Source organism: Pantherophis guttatus, chromosome 13 (genome assembly GCF_059756535.1).
Source record: "Pantherophis guttatus breed Tessera chromosome 13, ASM5975653v1, whole genome shotgun sequence".
Lineage (NCBI taxonomy): Eukaryota > Metazoa > Chordata > Lepidosauria > Squamata > Colubridae > Pantherophis > Pantherophis guttatus.
In genome coordinates, this window is record NC_142075.1 from 3337472 (window position 1) to 3352353 (window position 14882).

A 14882-nucleotide genomic window follows, 5' to 3' on the forward strand; every position below is an offset into this window, starting at 1 on the left:
GGCCGGCGCTGAACAGCTCCCCCGCCCCCTTGCCCGCGTGGAAGGCGGCCCCGCCCCCGGCTCGCCCAGTGGGCGGGCCCAGGCCCCGCCTCTTCCGGAGTCGCTGGCGGAAGCGCGTCGGGGAGCGGGGCGGAAGTCCCGTCGTGCCTCGCGCGGCCCCTCCTGCCTTCTGGCCTGGGCGAGCCGCGAGCGAGAGGGCGGCGGGCAAGATGGCGGCCGAGGCGGACTCCTGGGGTAGGTCCGGCGCCACCGCCGCTGCCCCCTCCCTGCCTCCCTGCCTCCCTCCCTTCGGCCAGGCCGGCCCGGGCCCTCCGCTCACCCTTTCTCTGTCCCCGCAGACGCGGACACCTTCGAGGCGCCGGACCCGCTGGCCGGGCGCCTCGGGCCCACTCCCGCCGTGGTGACCAGGGACCGCTGGGCCGGCGAAGACGAGGACGACGACGTCAAGGTGGCCGGGAGGGGGGCGGGCCGGGGCGGCGGCGGCGGGGGGCCCGGGGCCTTTCCCGGTGCGTTGGGGGAGGCGGGCGGGCGGGCGAGCGGAGGCCTCCCGGCGGCTGACCGGCGCTTCTGCTCTGCCCCGGCCAGGACAACTGGGACGACGAGGAGGAGGAGCAGCAGCAGCAGCAGCAGGACGAGAAGGAGGCCGAGGCCAAGACAGGTGAGCGGCCGGGCGGCGGGTCCCCGGGAGCCCCGCGCCTCCAGCGGGAAGCCGCCGCTAACCTTCCGCCTCTCCGCAGAATCCAAAGTTTCCGACAAGAAGAAAGCAGCCGAGAAAATAAAGGAGCGGGAGAAGCTGCAGCGGAAAAAGCAGGAGGAGGCGATGAAAAGGGTAGGGACGGGACGGGACGGGCCTCCCCCTCGGGCCTAGGCGAACGGGGAACGGCCCGGCGCCTGAGCGGGCGCGGCGGGCTCCATTTCTGCTTTGTCTCCCCTTTGAAGTTAGAGGAGTCGGAAGACTCGAAAGAACTGACGCCGGAAGAGCAGTTAGCAGACAAGCTCCGGTTGCAGAAATTGCAAGAAGAGGCAGACCTGGAGTTAGCAAAAGAAACCTTCGGTGAGTGGGGAGGCAGGGCCGGCAGCCGCTTCCCTTGATTTGGCACCTGCGTTGTTCCCCAAAGCTCTCCAGCCAGAGGGTCTCATAACCCAAAGCTCTTTTAGGTCCTCCATCAGTTTTAAGACTGTCAAGGGGTCCCCAGACCAACCTGTTTGAGGAGGAGGTGTCAGCTGATTATTTTATGCGCTTCAGCAGCCCTTTCTATACACTGCTCCTTTCTTACAGGTGTAAATAACATATGTGGAATAGATAGTATGAATCCATCCTCAAAAGATGATTTTACGGAATTTGAGAAATTGTTAAAAGAAAAAATAACACAGTATGAGAAATCCCTATATTATGCTGGATTTTTGGAAACGTTAGTTCGAGATATATGCATTTCATGTAAGTACATTTAGTGAAATACTACTGTTTGCACCCTGCTTAGCTTGGAAATAAAGGACATATTAGAAAAATTCTCTAGTGAAATAGACTAGGCTAATGGGATTGTTATTTAGTAACTCGATCTTGAAAAGGTTTTGTAATGTCTTCTATGTTCTATTTTAATACTGCTAACATAGTAGAACATTCCTTCCACAACCAGCCTATCTGATCATCTATTTATCTTACAAGAAAAGCACCTGGGTGATTCCCAACATGTTCTGCATTTTCCAGAAATATCTAAATTATTAGGTCTTTAATTCAGGATCATTTGGAGTGAAAAATATGTTCAGTTTCCTAAATAGTTAAATCATATTTAATATTTCTGTCCATTTGGTTGCTTGCAATTTCAAAGCTTTAACCAGCTACTGTATTCTTCTATAAAGATTTAGCCAGACCACTTCATAAAATTAAAATAACTTCTAATAACTTGTATTAAAAATTTCTGTAATATAAAATTCACTGAAGAGAAGAAAGGCTTATCCAATTTAATATATGCTTTTAAGGTCTTTTTAAAATGATGTATTATAAAGTTTAGGACTATAACCTCAGAATGGCCTTATTAAATACTGTTTTTCATTGGGAAGCTAGGGGTGTTGGTAGCCCTCCATTTTTTAACTTTATTACAACAGAATTGAACCAATTAACTATTGGTACCCTATATGGACATTCACACAAATTGTTCCTCGTTTTTCCTTGATGCTTTATAGGCTACAGTAATCTCAAATCGATAGCAGATGTTAAATGTGTTGTAGACAGCTATACTTCTCAAATATTTCCATCAAGTCTTTTGGATATTTTTAAATGTTAGGAAAAGCAGCGGGGAAAGAAGGCATACTTCTGTCTACTCAGTTAAATGAATATTTGTTTTAGCACTTAATATTTTGCAAGGTATGATCTCTTAGTTTGAGAAGAAATCTGGCCAGGAGGGCATTTTGTCATCTTGTTCTGGTTTTGGGAAAGGAGCAGAGCCCAAGGGGCAGCTCTGTCCAAAGGCCTGAAGGAGCCGGGCCAGGCACTGGGAAGAGCTGTGATGTCACTGGGGATTTCCAGGGGGAGGGGGAGGGGGGCTGTCTGGCCTCAGGAGCCTGTGGAGTTACAGTTCAGGTCATGGGAGGAAGATTGCCTGAGGGGAGGGGCTGTTGAGTAAAGGCTGATTTGAGACACTTATAAGCTGCTATGACATTTTGAACAAATTGATGGACTGTAGAGAGGTCATCTTTGGCATTCAGGAAAAAATGAACATTTTAAAATTATTGCTCAACTCTGGATTTTAATTTTTTTCTATGAGCAACATAGCTAGCCTTAGTTTTCAGGTAGGCTGCTCATAGCAGGGCCAGGCACTGGTTAGACACTCGGTTCTGTGCTTGAGGTCATAACCCGGATATATGGTGGTACAGCTGTGGTGCCTTTTGCCTACCCATAAATTGCCAGCTTATCTGCATTTTCCCTAAACATATTTTCCCAGGTATTCCAGAGAGTTTCTTGTAATGTAAAATTCCTTTGCCACCCTTCTTTTTGGGGCAGAAAAAGCAAGCTGTAAATAATCCCTCCCCTCCTTGTTCCTCCTTTAGTGGAAGTCGATGACTTGAAAAAGATCACCAATTCCTTGACGGTGCTATGCAGCGAGAAGCAGAAGCAGGAGAAGGTGGGTTGGTGGGAGGGAGGGGGAAGCCCTTCCAAGCTTTGGCAGCCACTATGATATTCGGCTTGACCTGGGGGAGGAGGGGGGAATCAGTGGCTTGTGCGAGAAGGCACCTGGCAGCTAATGTAGCTTCTTTCTACTGGCTCCATGAAAACATCTCCTGCTCCTTCTAGGCTTTCTACAACTAAAGTACCACTTTTTGTTTTATTCTGGCAAGCTAGTTAGTTGCTTTACACAGCAGTCTGTAAACGTTGATCAGGATCCTGATGAAAGTAAATACTCCATCGGGTACAGCATGTCAGAATAAATGCAAAGGGTTTTTCCTTGATTTAGTACCTTCCACACATTCTGGATTTCAGCTTTCATCAACCCTGGGTAGTTTCTTGGGGGTGTGGGGGAGGAAACTAGCACAGTGGTTTGTAAGGGTACTGAGGCTGGCTTTCCCTTTTGTAGCCCAGGATTGTCGAGGTCCAGTTACGTTCTTAAATCTGAGCTGTTCCTTTTTCTTTCCAGCAAAATAAAGCCAAAAAGAAGAAGAAAGGTGTGGTGCCTGGTGGAGGTCTAAAAGCAACGATGAAAGATGACCTGGAAGACTACGGTGGCTATGATGGCGGCTACGTACAAGACTTTGAAGACTTCATGTGACCCGTTCTTTCCGTCTGTTGGTTTGCCCAAACTCCCCTAACTGTAGCACAACTCCTTTCCTTTCAATTCTGCCAAATGCAACAATCAGAAAGTGCAGTATCTTTGTGCTGTTGGTTATCCTGTCACAACTTGACACATTGGAATACCAGTCTTGATGCCGAGGGAATAAAATTATGAAGCTCAATTATTTTATTCAATGATAGGAAATAACGGAATATCGAAAAGGTGTGTCTTCATGGCAGCGAAGCAGCACTAAATTGGACATTAATTTTGACCTGGCCGAAGTCGTATTATTACCAGCAGAGTTAGTAATAACAATCTTAACTCTATCTTTTTTACAAGAAACTACCCAGAAAACAAAGGCAGTTTGCAGCAAATGCATGGGTTTGCAGTAGTATTAAAATGGCTTTTCTATTAGAATTTGGTTTTTCAGTGGCTTGAGGGACGTAGCTATAACTCTTCCCTGACTTCCAAGCTTGAAAGGGGCAAACGGGCTGTTTTTCTTGCCCTGGGAGGGGGAAGGACCTCCTCTGAGCAGGTCAGCTGATTCTTTGGGACAGTTTCTTGTCACCCAGTTTGGTGGCTCTCACAAGACTGCGGTTTTTTCATGCATAGGAATCCTGCTTAGCAAACTGCAACAGTTACAATAGTTGGGCAAATTGTTATGTTCAGAATTATGAGATCTGCAAATGTTTTATAAAAGCAACTAATTTAATAAAATCACTATTGTGAGGACTGAGATTTTTGGTCAGCTTGTGCTTTTCCCATGGGCAATAACCATTGCTGACAAGGGACCAAATTGCCAAGGGAAGGCGGCGGCTCTTCTCTCAACCACTCAAGTGATCATGTGGATTGCCTGGTTCTGGCCACACCCTCCCCTCTTCAGTCAGGCTGCCCTCCATTAATAGCCAGTGACTGGAGATTCCTCAACCCCCCTCCTCCCCCCCCCCAAAAAAACCCAGTAATTTCTCAAGACGAGCAAAGCCAAGCATGCAAGTGGCTAAATTGTAATTCTCTTTTAAGGACGGGACAGTAATCAGTCAGTAGCCACGACCATGACATGGCTTCCAAACTCCATCCCAATGGTTCTGGGGGAGGGGGCAAAAAGCAACAGGGAATCCTCCTTTACTGCCATGGCTTCCGAGGGCAGGATGCCTAACCAGCCTTGGCTATTTGATCTGCGCTTAGCCTCCTCTCCCCATATCTAAATTGTCCACCTTTTCCCCCCACTTCAAATTAAACAACACCAGCATTTTCTGGTTCTTTGAGCCATTCATATATGCCTGATACATCCTTGCACACAGCTACCGGCAGAAGGTGGAACTGCCCACCTTTGCAAATTCCTGAAAAAGTGACACAGCTATAATGCTTCAACTCAAAGCTCCAAAATGGGGCCAAATTCGCAAAGCCGCTCTAATAGGTCCAAAAATAGATCTGGAAAAGCTACTTGTCTTCTGATATAGAAGAAAAAATAGTTCTGAAATACTCGCAGGTCAAATCCAGATGTTTTGCTCTCTGGCCACAAGATCATTCAAAACTATCTCTAAGCTTCAGCCAAGGAAGTTGGTCTTCAATGTGAAGTTCCTTTAATCCAATGGCAGCCGCGCTTCAGTCTGACTTCAGAAGTCAATATATTTGACACACAGTCCCAGATTAATAATCCTCTATTTTGTGCAGTTCACATCATTTGAAAAACAGCATCTTGGGTGATCTTTTCTTTTTCCTCTGGATGACTGAAAACGTAATTCCCTGACTTGCTTTTTTTCTGGCTTGTCTGAACTTTAGTTTGCAGTTCTACTTTGCTCAGCCAGGATGATCTAATTGGCCAGCAAATCGTTAAGGCAGCAGCCTGTTTGGGCGTCATTCAGGAGCATGTTCACCACATCATAGAACTGGTTGTCATAGGCGAGCTTGTAATAGACATAAATGTCCTCGCAGTAGGTCAAGAGCTTCTTCAGGTTTCTTACGGCAGACTCGTTGGCTGCGTGCTGCTTGAACCTGAAAGAGAAGGAAGGGCTGTCAGCTAACGGAGCCCACCCTCCTTCCCTCCCCAGCTCCAAAAGCTTCTGCCCCATCGGTTCCTCTTGGCTCCTGAAGAGGGAAACACGGAAACCACATGCCGTCTTCCAGGCTGCATGGAAAGGCCAAACTGGGTGGCAGAGAAGACTCACTTGTGGGCGATCTCTTCGAAGGTGCCCGTCCTGAGCAGCCCGTGCTGCTTGTGCTCCTCCAGGTAGTTGAAGTCGCCCTTCAGGATCACCTGCTGATAGAGCACCTCTGACCAGTCTGGAGCGAAGTCATAGGCCTCGGCCACCACGGCTGCCTGGAGAAAGAGGGAATCCCGGGGCCCCTTTGAGCCACAGCCTGCCAGTCCCCAGCCTGCTTTCCCACTGCTAGGAACAGTGAGTGGTGGTACCCAACGTCCACTGAGGCTTGAGGAAAGCCAGAAAGCATCAGACCTTATCCTGGAACTGAAAACTGCAGCAATGTAAGGGAGCGAGGAAACAAACCTCAAGAGCTTCTTGTACAGATAATCCTCGAGTTATGACAGGTCACTTAGTGATGGCTCAAAGTTATGACATATACAAAAAGTACTTATGACCCCGTCCCAAAGTTAGCGTGTTGCAGCACCCCTGTGGTCATTCATCTTTATGATTGGACCTGGGACCGACTGCAGAGACGCTGCAATGCACATAACACTGCATATTCCTCCCCCCCCAGTTGCCCCACTGGTTCCCACAGGCCCTGAGTCGCCTTTGCTAGCCCACCGGGTTCCACATGCTCCTACCCACCACGTCACCATTTGCTCACTTACCCTTCAGAGATTGCCAGAGCTCGGGATGTCGAGGTAGGAAAGGAGGACAGGCTGTTCCATCGCTGGTCCACGTGGCAGGAAAGTGGCACGGCCCTGTTTTCAACAAAACTCTTCTCTCGCCACATTCCCTCTTCTGTCCTGCAAACGCAGGTACGAACGTGGCCACCTGCTCCCTCTTCCAGTAAACTCACGTGGCCACACCCTCCCTCTTTCTCCCAGCGAATGCAGCAGGCTGGCCAACTTTTCTCTGATGCTGGGAGAAAGGTGTGGCCACGCGGGTTTACTGGAAGAGGGAGCAGGTGGCCACATTCGTACCTGCGTTTGCAGGGCAGGAGAGGGAGAGTGTGGCGAGGGAAGAGTTTTGTTGAAAACAAAGCTGCGCTGTTTTTCTGCCACACGGACCAGCAATGGAACGGCCTGCTCTTCTTTCTTACCCTGACGTTCGGAGCTCTCCAAAGAGACTGTTGAGGAGGTCCAAGTGGCTGTGGGGACCCCAAGGGCAGCATGCGGCATCTCAGTGGGGGGTGGTTTTGGGAAGCCAGGGCAGGTGGTCTTCCTACACCAGCCCACCATCGCCTTCTCCACCTGATTCACCCTCTGTGCACTTAATGACTCGCACACTCGATTAACAAATGCACGGGGGGGGGGGAGGAGAGGCAGGATGGGGCTCATTCATTTAATTATGGTCTCAATTGTGGTTGGAAGCAAAAAAAAATGCAACTAATAATTAGCCTCCCAGTTATGACAGAATTGGGACCAGGATTTTTGTCACTAAGCAAGGTGACCGTAAGGTGTGATGCCACATGACTTAGCCAAAGCAACCTTGGCAGCCCCACCAAGTCGTAACTCTTATTAAGCTTACCTATTGCTTCTCAAGAGGAACGGTCATTAAGTGGGAAGCCTTGGAAGCCCCCGGGAAAGAGGGTGGGGTGGGGGAGGCCAGAGGAGGCGGCAGAGGAATTGAGGGAGGAAGGCCAGTAGTGGGAGCTCAGGGATGCTGCTGGGGTGGAGAGCCGAGGGAGGCCGAGCGAGCGCAGGAAGGCTGGCCAGACTGATCAGAGCGCCTGGAGACCTTCCCTGCTTGGGGGGAAGCTTGCAAATGATGATCACGTGATCTTAGGGCGCTGCCCAATGCCCAAATCGTAACCATGTGATTGTGAGAATGCTGCGGCAGCCAGAACTTCAAGAACTGGGTGTAAGTACCACTGGTTCAGCCCTGCTGCAGTTTTGAGTGGAAAGAGGCTTGTTTTGTGTTTATTTATTTTATTTATTTATTTAATTGATTTATTTAGCATTTATGAACTGTCCATCTCCCTCAAAGAGGAACGATAGGAAAGAGGACACCTCTTGGCATTTTTCTTCTAATCTCTTTTCAGATAAAGCAAACGGTCTCTTCCAGGGGGCGAAGGCCCTTCTCACCTGGTAGAACCTGGGCAGTGCCAGGATACAGGGCATCAAGCTCTTCCGCCTCAGGTTGATCAGCTTGGTTTTGTGCTGAGTAGTCAGGAAGTGGAGCTGCAGGGTGATGAGCCTGGTCAACCTCTTGCAGCGCAACGACTGGCACACGCAGAAATCCTAAACGCGGGAGCAGAGGGGCATCAGGCGGAGCAAGGAGGGAGCCCCGGGAGCAACCGCCTGTCCCGCCCTTTTCGTCACACACCAAACCCAGAAGGGAGACATCAACACCCACCCTTCAGCTCCAAACACATTGGAGCACTTGGCAAATGGAAGGCGACGTTACTGACATTATTGGTTTGCTGAAGCCAATACCCCACTCCTACCTCAGCTGCAGATCCCACCACAAGATGCCAGTGACCCTAGGAGACACCCATGCGCCAGGCACCTCCTCAGTCCCCGTCTCACCTTGGAGTAGCTCTCGGCAGCATCTAGGAAGAGGGTGAGGGCTCTCATCAGGAGCTTCTTCAAGCTTGGCACGTCCTGAAGGCTCTCCTCTAGAAGGGAGAGAGCAGCTGGTAGCCTGGGCCATCGTGACAATCCCACCCAGTATCGTGGGATGAGACTCTCCCCAGGCAGAGAGGAGTGAGGTGGCAGCAAGTGACCAAGCACTGAACCAGAGGTATTTCACCAGCCCAAATAACAAGAGCCGCCTCCCTCAAGCTGCTTTGGACACAGGCGACCAGGTGCAAGGGGCGACAGTCCTGCTGCCCCATCTAAGTGGATGAGGACACGCTGAATAGAACAGCAGAGCTCTCCATTGGAAAAGCTCAGGCCTGAAGGGGCTTCCTTGGAGTGAGGACTGTCCCACCAGCCAGCCATGAAATCCAGCAACAGAAGCAACCTCATTCTCTCTCCTGGAACCACAATGGGAAAATCTGGCTGGCACAGAACTCCAAGGAAACACTGGCATCAAAGCAAAAACTGCCCTTTTCTGGTATCTGTCCGATCCCATAAATCCCTATAGGACCGCTGTCATTCTGGTGGGAGGGGGGAGGCTTAGGGGGACCTTCCGTTTCTGTTTCTTGCTTTGCTTTGCTGTAACTTTTGGGACCTTGGGAGGGGGAAAGGAATGTGCCTCCCGCTGGCTGCCTTATCTCGTCTCTGGAGAAGAGCAGCAGGCGTTTGTCATCCTCTCAGCCGGAGTTTCCCTTAACATCTTCACACACAGGGATTGGCTCGATGATGGATTGGACTTTGGGAGGGGCTCTGTCTGCACTGCTTTAATCTAACGTTTGGAAAAGCTAATTCCTGCCTAGATCTCTTGCTATCACGCTCTTCCAATAAAAGTGTCCTTTGGAAATGAGAAGACTGGCAGGGCCTTACATTATCACTGAGTCCAAGCTACAATAATGTTCACAGTTCTTAGACGTGCCAATTGTGTTGCAGTTACTGCTGGAGGCTCTTTGTCCTTCCCAGCAGCAGCCAAAAAGCAGCTTCATTTGCAGACCTGCTTCTAGAGGACTCTGCAGCCCAGCGCAGCTGACTCCACGGGAGGCTCTTGCCTGAAGGGGAACCTGTGGAACCCTCATCACTGGACCTCCTGCCTGGGGGTTGAGTTCGGCAACACTCGGGGGCCACAAGAGAGAGAGAGTTTCTGAGGAGCGACTGGCTCTTGGTAGCCCTGCGGGGGTCTATGCTGCCCATCAGGCATATTTTCCCCCTTCCTCAAAGCCTGAAGGAAAGAGAAAGCGGAGCTGGGCCCTCAGTGTTCCTTGCTCCCTCGGGAGAAGCAAGGTGAAGAACAAGCAGCAGGAGAGTCCAGCCCGACGGATCCCCGAGTGCAGCCTCCATCCACCCAGAGTGTCCGCCAGAGGGGCCTACCTGGACAGGTGAGCCCTTACCCCATGGCTGAGATTCAATGAGCTTCAGCTGGACATTGGCCGCAGCCTCGTGGTTCTCCCCAATCTCCCGGCACATGCTGAAGCAGAGGGCAATCATGTTGTGCTTCTCACTGTCTCCCGGCCGGCAACGCTTGATGTAGTCTAGCAGGGCGGTCTTGAGGGTCCCGTTCTGCCAGAGGGAGAGGGAGAGGGAGAGGTGCAGCAGGAGGAAAACTGGCATCTTGCCAGCTAGAAGTCTGCCACACAGTCCCAAGCAGCCAATCCCACCGGTCCAAGGGGCCCAGGCCTCCCCCTCCACTGGTCAGGAGACAGACGTCCTTCACAATGGCAGGAGTGGGGGGGCTTGAGGCGATCCCGACCCAGCCTCCAACTGAGCGCATCCCAAATTGGTCCCTGCTACCTTGAGCATGTCTACTGAGCAGGAGATCACTCTGGATCAAGGCTTCCACTGCTACTCAAAGCAGGAAGGTTTTCCCTAACATTGATTCAGAATCCACCTTCCTTTTACTTAAGTCCAATATTCCATGTGCTGCACTTTGGAATGATAAAAAACGGGCCTTGACTTTCTTCAAGGCAACACACTTGGAAATAATTGGAAACTCCTGGCAGCAAAACTTTCCTTGGTTATTAGCAAATCAATGCCATCTCATGGTTTTCTCAGAGTTTCATGTTAAACTTCTGATTATATTTTAGCTTCTATGTCCTTTGTGGTTTAATGTTTGGCATACTGCTCTCCAAAGTTGCAAAATAGTTGCTGTTCTCCTTTCTAAAATAGACTTTAAATGAATAATCCTGGGCCCAGCTTTCCCAAGACATAGTCAAAGCTGGAAGATAATAACCGTTGTGGTTGGAGGGAGGGAAATGAAGGCTGCTTAGACTTAGAATAACTTTATTGTCACTTTAAATGTACACTAATTGGCATATATATATATATATATACCGTGTTTCCCTGAAAATAAGACTGTCTTATATTTTTTTGAACCCTGAAATAAGCGCTTGGCCTTATTGCCATGCGCTCAAAAGCCCGATTGGGCTTATTATCAGGGGGTGTCTTATTTTGGGGAAAACAGGGTAAAATGAAATTTTGTTGCACACAGCTGTCAGAGGGTCACCAATATACACTACGTAAACATGACTAAACAAACAAACAGACAAATTCTGCTGCCCAGAATTATACAACATAAAAGCAACAAATCTAATAAGCCATTATCATCTTTTCCCGTAATCCGTTGTGCCATGGCAGGAAGAGAGGGCAGCAGTGGTGGGATGATGGTTCCCAAGGACTTCTGAAGGAGTCCTCCCTTCCGCCTATGAGCCCTCCTGCTACAAAGAGAGGTCATAAAAGAGCAGGAAGTTCTGAACAAGTCCAAACTGATTTCTGGTGATGACTGCGTTGCTTTTAAGTCCTTCAAACTTTATGACCTGCCAGGCAGAAATGCCAGACTACTTGATTGCAAGTTCCTCCTTTGCTGGAAGACAGCTGGAAGCACAGGAGGAGCTTGGGAAGAAACTCTAAACTGCCCCACCTTGACTCTCTTCAATATAGCAATAGCGCTTAGACTTATATACCGCTTTGCAGTGCTTTTTACAGCCCTCTCTAAGGGGTTTACAAAGGGAAGGGATGCCAACGCCACCCCGGCCTGGGGAAAGCAGATCTGGTTCATAATGCCTACCGGGTCCAGCTTCTTTCTCATCAGCACCTCGAAGTAATGCTTTTCATGCAGGAGGTCAAAGATGTAGGTCATCTCATTGTACCTGCCAATACCGGTGAGAAGGCGAACCTTTGGGGAGAGAAGAACTTTCAGCTGAGTGAAATGGCAGCCTACATTCACACAACTCCACTCCCCCCATAAGGGCACCAGGGGGTCTGGGCCGTATCTGCCACGTCCTGATATCCAGCCAGCTTCAGAAAGGGCGGCTTGGAGTCCCAGTCAATCCTCGATTTACAACAGTTCACTTTTTTTTTTTTTTTTAAATTGATTTATATGCCGCCCTTCTCCGGAGACTCAGGGCGGCTTACAATGCGTTAAGCAATAGCCTTCATACTTTTGTATATTTATACAAAGTCAGCTTATTGCCCCCACAATCTGGGTCCTCATTTTACCTACCTTAGAAAGGATGGGAGGCTGAGTCAACCTTGAGCCTGGTGAGATTTGAACTTGCAGTAATTGCAGGCAGCTGGTGTTAAATTACAGTGCCTTTGTCTGCAGAGCTATCCACTTAGCTCTGCAGGCCCACTTAGTGACCACTCAAAGTTACAAGGGCACTGAGAAAAGTGGCTTATGATCGTTTTTCACACTTGCAACCATTGGCAGCATCTCCGTGGTCAAAATGCAGGCGCTTGGCAACTGACTTGGCAACTGCCGTGTCCCAGGGTCACACGGTTCCCTTTTCCAGCCTTCTGACAAGCAAAGTCAAGGGGGAAGCCAGAGTCACTTAACAACATGTGACTAACTTAACCACTGCAGCGATTCACTTAACAACGGAAATTTTGGGCTGAATTGTGGTTGTAAGTCGAGGACTACCTGTACCTGTCTCCACTGAGAAACTGAGAATGAGCAGATACTAAGGCCAGATGAGGACACTCTCTCTGCCCTGACAGGAGCTGCAGCCTCCAGCTAAGAGCCCTGAAGAGTTTGGGGCTGGGAGGGGCAGGTTCTTGCTCCACAACTGCAGCCCCTCCCTACTCTCGGAGGAGTTAACCTACCACAAGGCCGTACTCTTCCTTTGGGGCCAAGTGTTCATCTGTGAGCAGCCGGGCAGCTTGGAGAACACGAGTGATGCCTTCCATGTGACAAGTCAAGCTGAAGCAGTTGTGGGCCAGAACCAGGAGCTCCACAGCTAAGGAAGGAGAGGGGCTTCCGTGAACAAACGCTCGTGCTGCACACTAACCCTGGCGTCCTCCCACATGAGACTCAACTACAACCCCCAGCAATTCAGCCAACATGGACAACGACCAGGGATGTCGGGAGTTGCATTTCAGCCAACTGGAGGACCAGAGTTCCCATCTGATCCAAGAGAAAACAAATGTTGTTCAAAGGAGGGAACAGACGACTGGTCACGGATTCATCATTTGCCAGTTTTTCCCAGCTCTCCCACTTTGTTTCTCTTGGAAACATTAGCACATCACTGAAGAATCCCCCCTCCCCCCCAGCTCTAGAGGTGCAGAGAAGAAAAGCAGGCAAGCAGGGGCCTCCGTGGAGAAGGCAGCGGCTTCTGGGCTTTGATCCCCAGGAACACGATGGCACAGTTTCAATACGTGTCACCATGTTGTGTCAATATGGACTATGCAAGAAGAGTCAGCAAGAGACACAACATGAAGGTGAGGTCAAAGGAGATCCAGATTCCCCTGGCCAATAGATCCTCATGAGATCTTTGCCAAAGTATAGGTATTTTGGATTTCAGTCCGAGTTGAGACTCAGAAGTCCTCACAAACCTAACCTTAAATTCCAACCTCACAAGGACCCATTTTCTATCCACCACGAACTTACTACAGGCAAGCTCCCCATGTGGCACAGAGGAAACCTTATCCAGCAGCTTCAGGCCGACAAGTGTGTGGTCCTGGCAAAGCTTGGCCAGTTGCAGGAACCTCTGGCTCTCCTCTGCAGGATTCAGGGCTGGAGTTTGCTCTGTAAAATAAAATAAGACAGGCTGCGTCTCTCCTCTGGTCCTAGGAATTATATTATTTTATTTATTTATTATTCAAACTTCTATATTATAGTCCTTCAGTAGCATGACATAATTCGATTAAATAATGATCACGTGAGCTACAGTCCTGACAGAACCTAGGTTAAAAAGGCAAATCAGAGAATACAGCAGCAATCAGAGAATAATGAAGAGTTGGAAGGAACCTTGGAGGTTGAAGCCCTGCTCGAGCAGGAGACCCTATCAAAATCAATCAAATCCTCAAAACCCATCAAAAGAGAAGCGTGAAATGACAAGGCTTGGCCAAAGCCCAGCAAGCAGCAACTATCCAGAGCCAAACCCATTTGTCCAGCTTCGTGTTCCCAAGCAGAGACCAAGAGTGGACTTACTGCCTCTTCCTTCCGAAGGCGCCAGCAGCTCACGTGTGATTTCCTCTGCCACAAGCTCAGCCACAGCCCCTGGCTCCAGCCCCTGGTTGGTGATGAAGGCCTGGGCCTTCTTGTACCAATCTGGCTGCTGGGAGGACAGGATTGCCCGAAGCAGCTTCTCTGAATCGTGGACGGCGATCTCACTGAAGGCACAGCCCAGCTCCTGCAGAGAGCCAGGATGGGGGGAGAAGAGTCAGATCACTTACCTTCCTGCTTGAGGCACGAGGGCTGCTTCTCCTTCACCCTGATTCCAGACCCCAGCGACGTACTTTGGAGAGTTCGTAAAGGTAGAGAGTCTGTCGACAATAATTCCGACCATGCACACATTCTGCAACTAAAGTCTGCAGGCTGCCGACCACTCCACTATCCGGAGAGGAGCCCCCCACAGAGGACCAGGAATCGAGGCTTGAGGCTGAGAAGAAAACCAAGATCTCGGAGTTGAGCAAACAGCCAGAGCAATACACCGGGCAGGCGGGGGGACACACCTGGGAGCTGCCAGCATCACAATCGAGCAGGACACATTCAGCTGTTTAGAGAGAGCCTAAGATGCATCCCCCCCACTTGCCACGCTCACAAATTCTGAACCCACAGAACCTCTGGACTTGCAGATGAGTTGCTGAGTGGCACCATCTTTCTCCACTTATTTCTGGAGTGGGGAAATGGCACAAGTGGTCCTCAGCTTACAGCAGTCATTGGGAATTTCTATTGCTAAGCGAGGGGATGGTAAAGGCTGACTGCAGTCCGGATCCCACGATCTTCAGGGGAGGAAACTTCCTGCTGCCAGGAAGTTGCAAGCAGGCCAGCTAGCAGGTAGTAAGTGGCTGATGGCGGGTGGGGGAGAGTACATGGCAAGGCTCGGGGTGGGTATGGGGGGTGCGTGAGAGGGGCAGCAAGGGCTGGGGAGGGGGAGCGGAATGCACTGGGGTGCAGA

The 14882-nt window shown here is 50.1% G+C and overlaps 2 protein-coding genes across 5 annotated transcripts in view; one reads left to right on the top strand and one right to left on the bottom strand.

Moving 5' to 3' along the window:
* The first annotated feature begins 74 nt into the window (after positions 1-74).
* Positions 75-4505, top strand: EIF3J (eukaryotic translation initiation factor 3 subunit J). 2 transcript variants are annotated; one of them, XM_034435504.3, is made up of 8 exons: positions 75-234; positions 339-448; positions 586-658; positions 738-829; positions 940-1054; positions 1280-1438; positions 3049-3122; positions 3633-4505. In XM_034435504.3, the coding sequence occupies exons 1-8, from the start codon at positions 210-212 to the stop codon at positions 3762-3764; spliced, it is 780 nt and encodes a 259-aa protein (XP_034291395.2). In that variant the 5' UTR covers positions 75-209; the 3' UTR covers positions 3765-4505. The 2 variants fall into 2 exon arrangements, with proteins under 2 accessions (XP_034291395.2, XP_087734029.1); XM_087877903.1 differs by lacking the exon at positions 1280-1438 and having other exon boundaries at positions 109-234.
* The window catches only part of SPG11 (SPG11 vesicle trafficking associated, spatacsin), a 44765-nt gene continuing 33813 nt past the window's right edge, over positions 3931-14882 (bottom strand). For 2 of the 3 annotated variants that reach the window (XM_087877897.1, XM_087877899.1), the window contains 10 exons: positions 14221-14363; positions 13913-14114; positions 13370-13507; positions 12586-12719; positions 11552-11659; positions 9879-10047; positions 8443-8531; positions 7999-8154; positions 5936-6087; positions 5411-5762 (listed from right to left, as the gene is read on the bottom strand). In XM_087877897.1, the coding sequence (XP_087734023.1) occupies positions 5582-5762; positions 5936-6087; positions 7999-8154; positions 8443-8531; positions 9879-10047; positions 11552-11659; positions 12586-12719; positions 13370-13507; positions 13913-14114; positions 14221-14363 (1472 nt within the window). In that variant the 3' untranslated portion in view covers positions 5411-5581. Of the gene's footprint in view, positions 5763-5935; positions 6088-7998; positions 8155-8442; positions 8532-9878; positions 10048-11551; positions 11660-12585; positions 12720-13369; positions 13508-13912; positions 14115-14220; positions 14364-14882 lie in introns of all 3 variants that reach the window. The other variant, XM_087877898.1, reaches the window with a different exon arrangement.

What these genes read in the sequence shown, in the direction of transcription:
- EIF3J (XM_034435504.3), top strand. Translation starts at nt 210, where the DNA reads ATGGCGGCCGAGGCGGACTCCTGGG. An exon ending in GGAGGCCGAGGCCAAGACAG is followed by an intron (nt 659 to 737) that starts GTGAGCGGCCGG and finishes GCCTCTCCGCAG; the next exon opens with AATCCAAAGTTTCCGACAAG. An exon ending in AGGAGGAGGCGATGAAAAGG is followed by an intron (nt 830 to 939) that starts GTAGGGACGGGA and finishes TCCCCTTTGAAG; the next exon opens with TTAGAGGAGTCGGAAGACTC.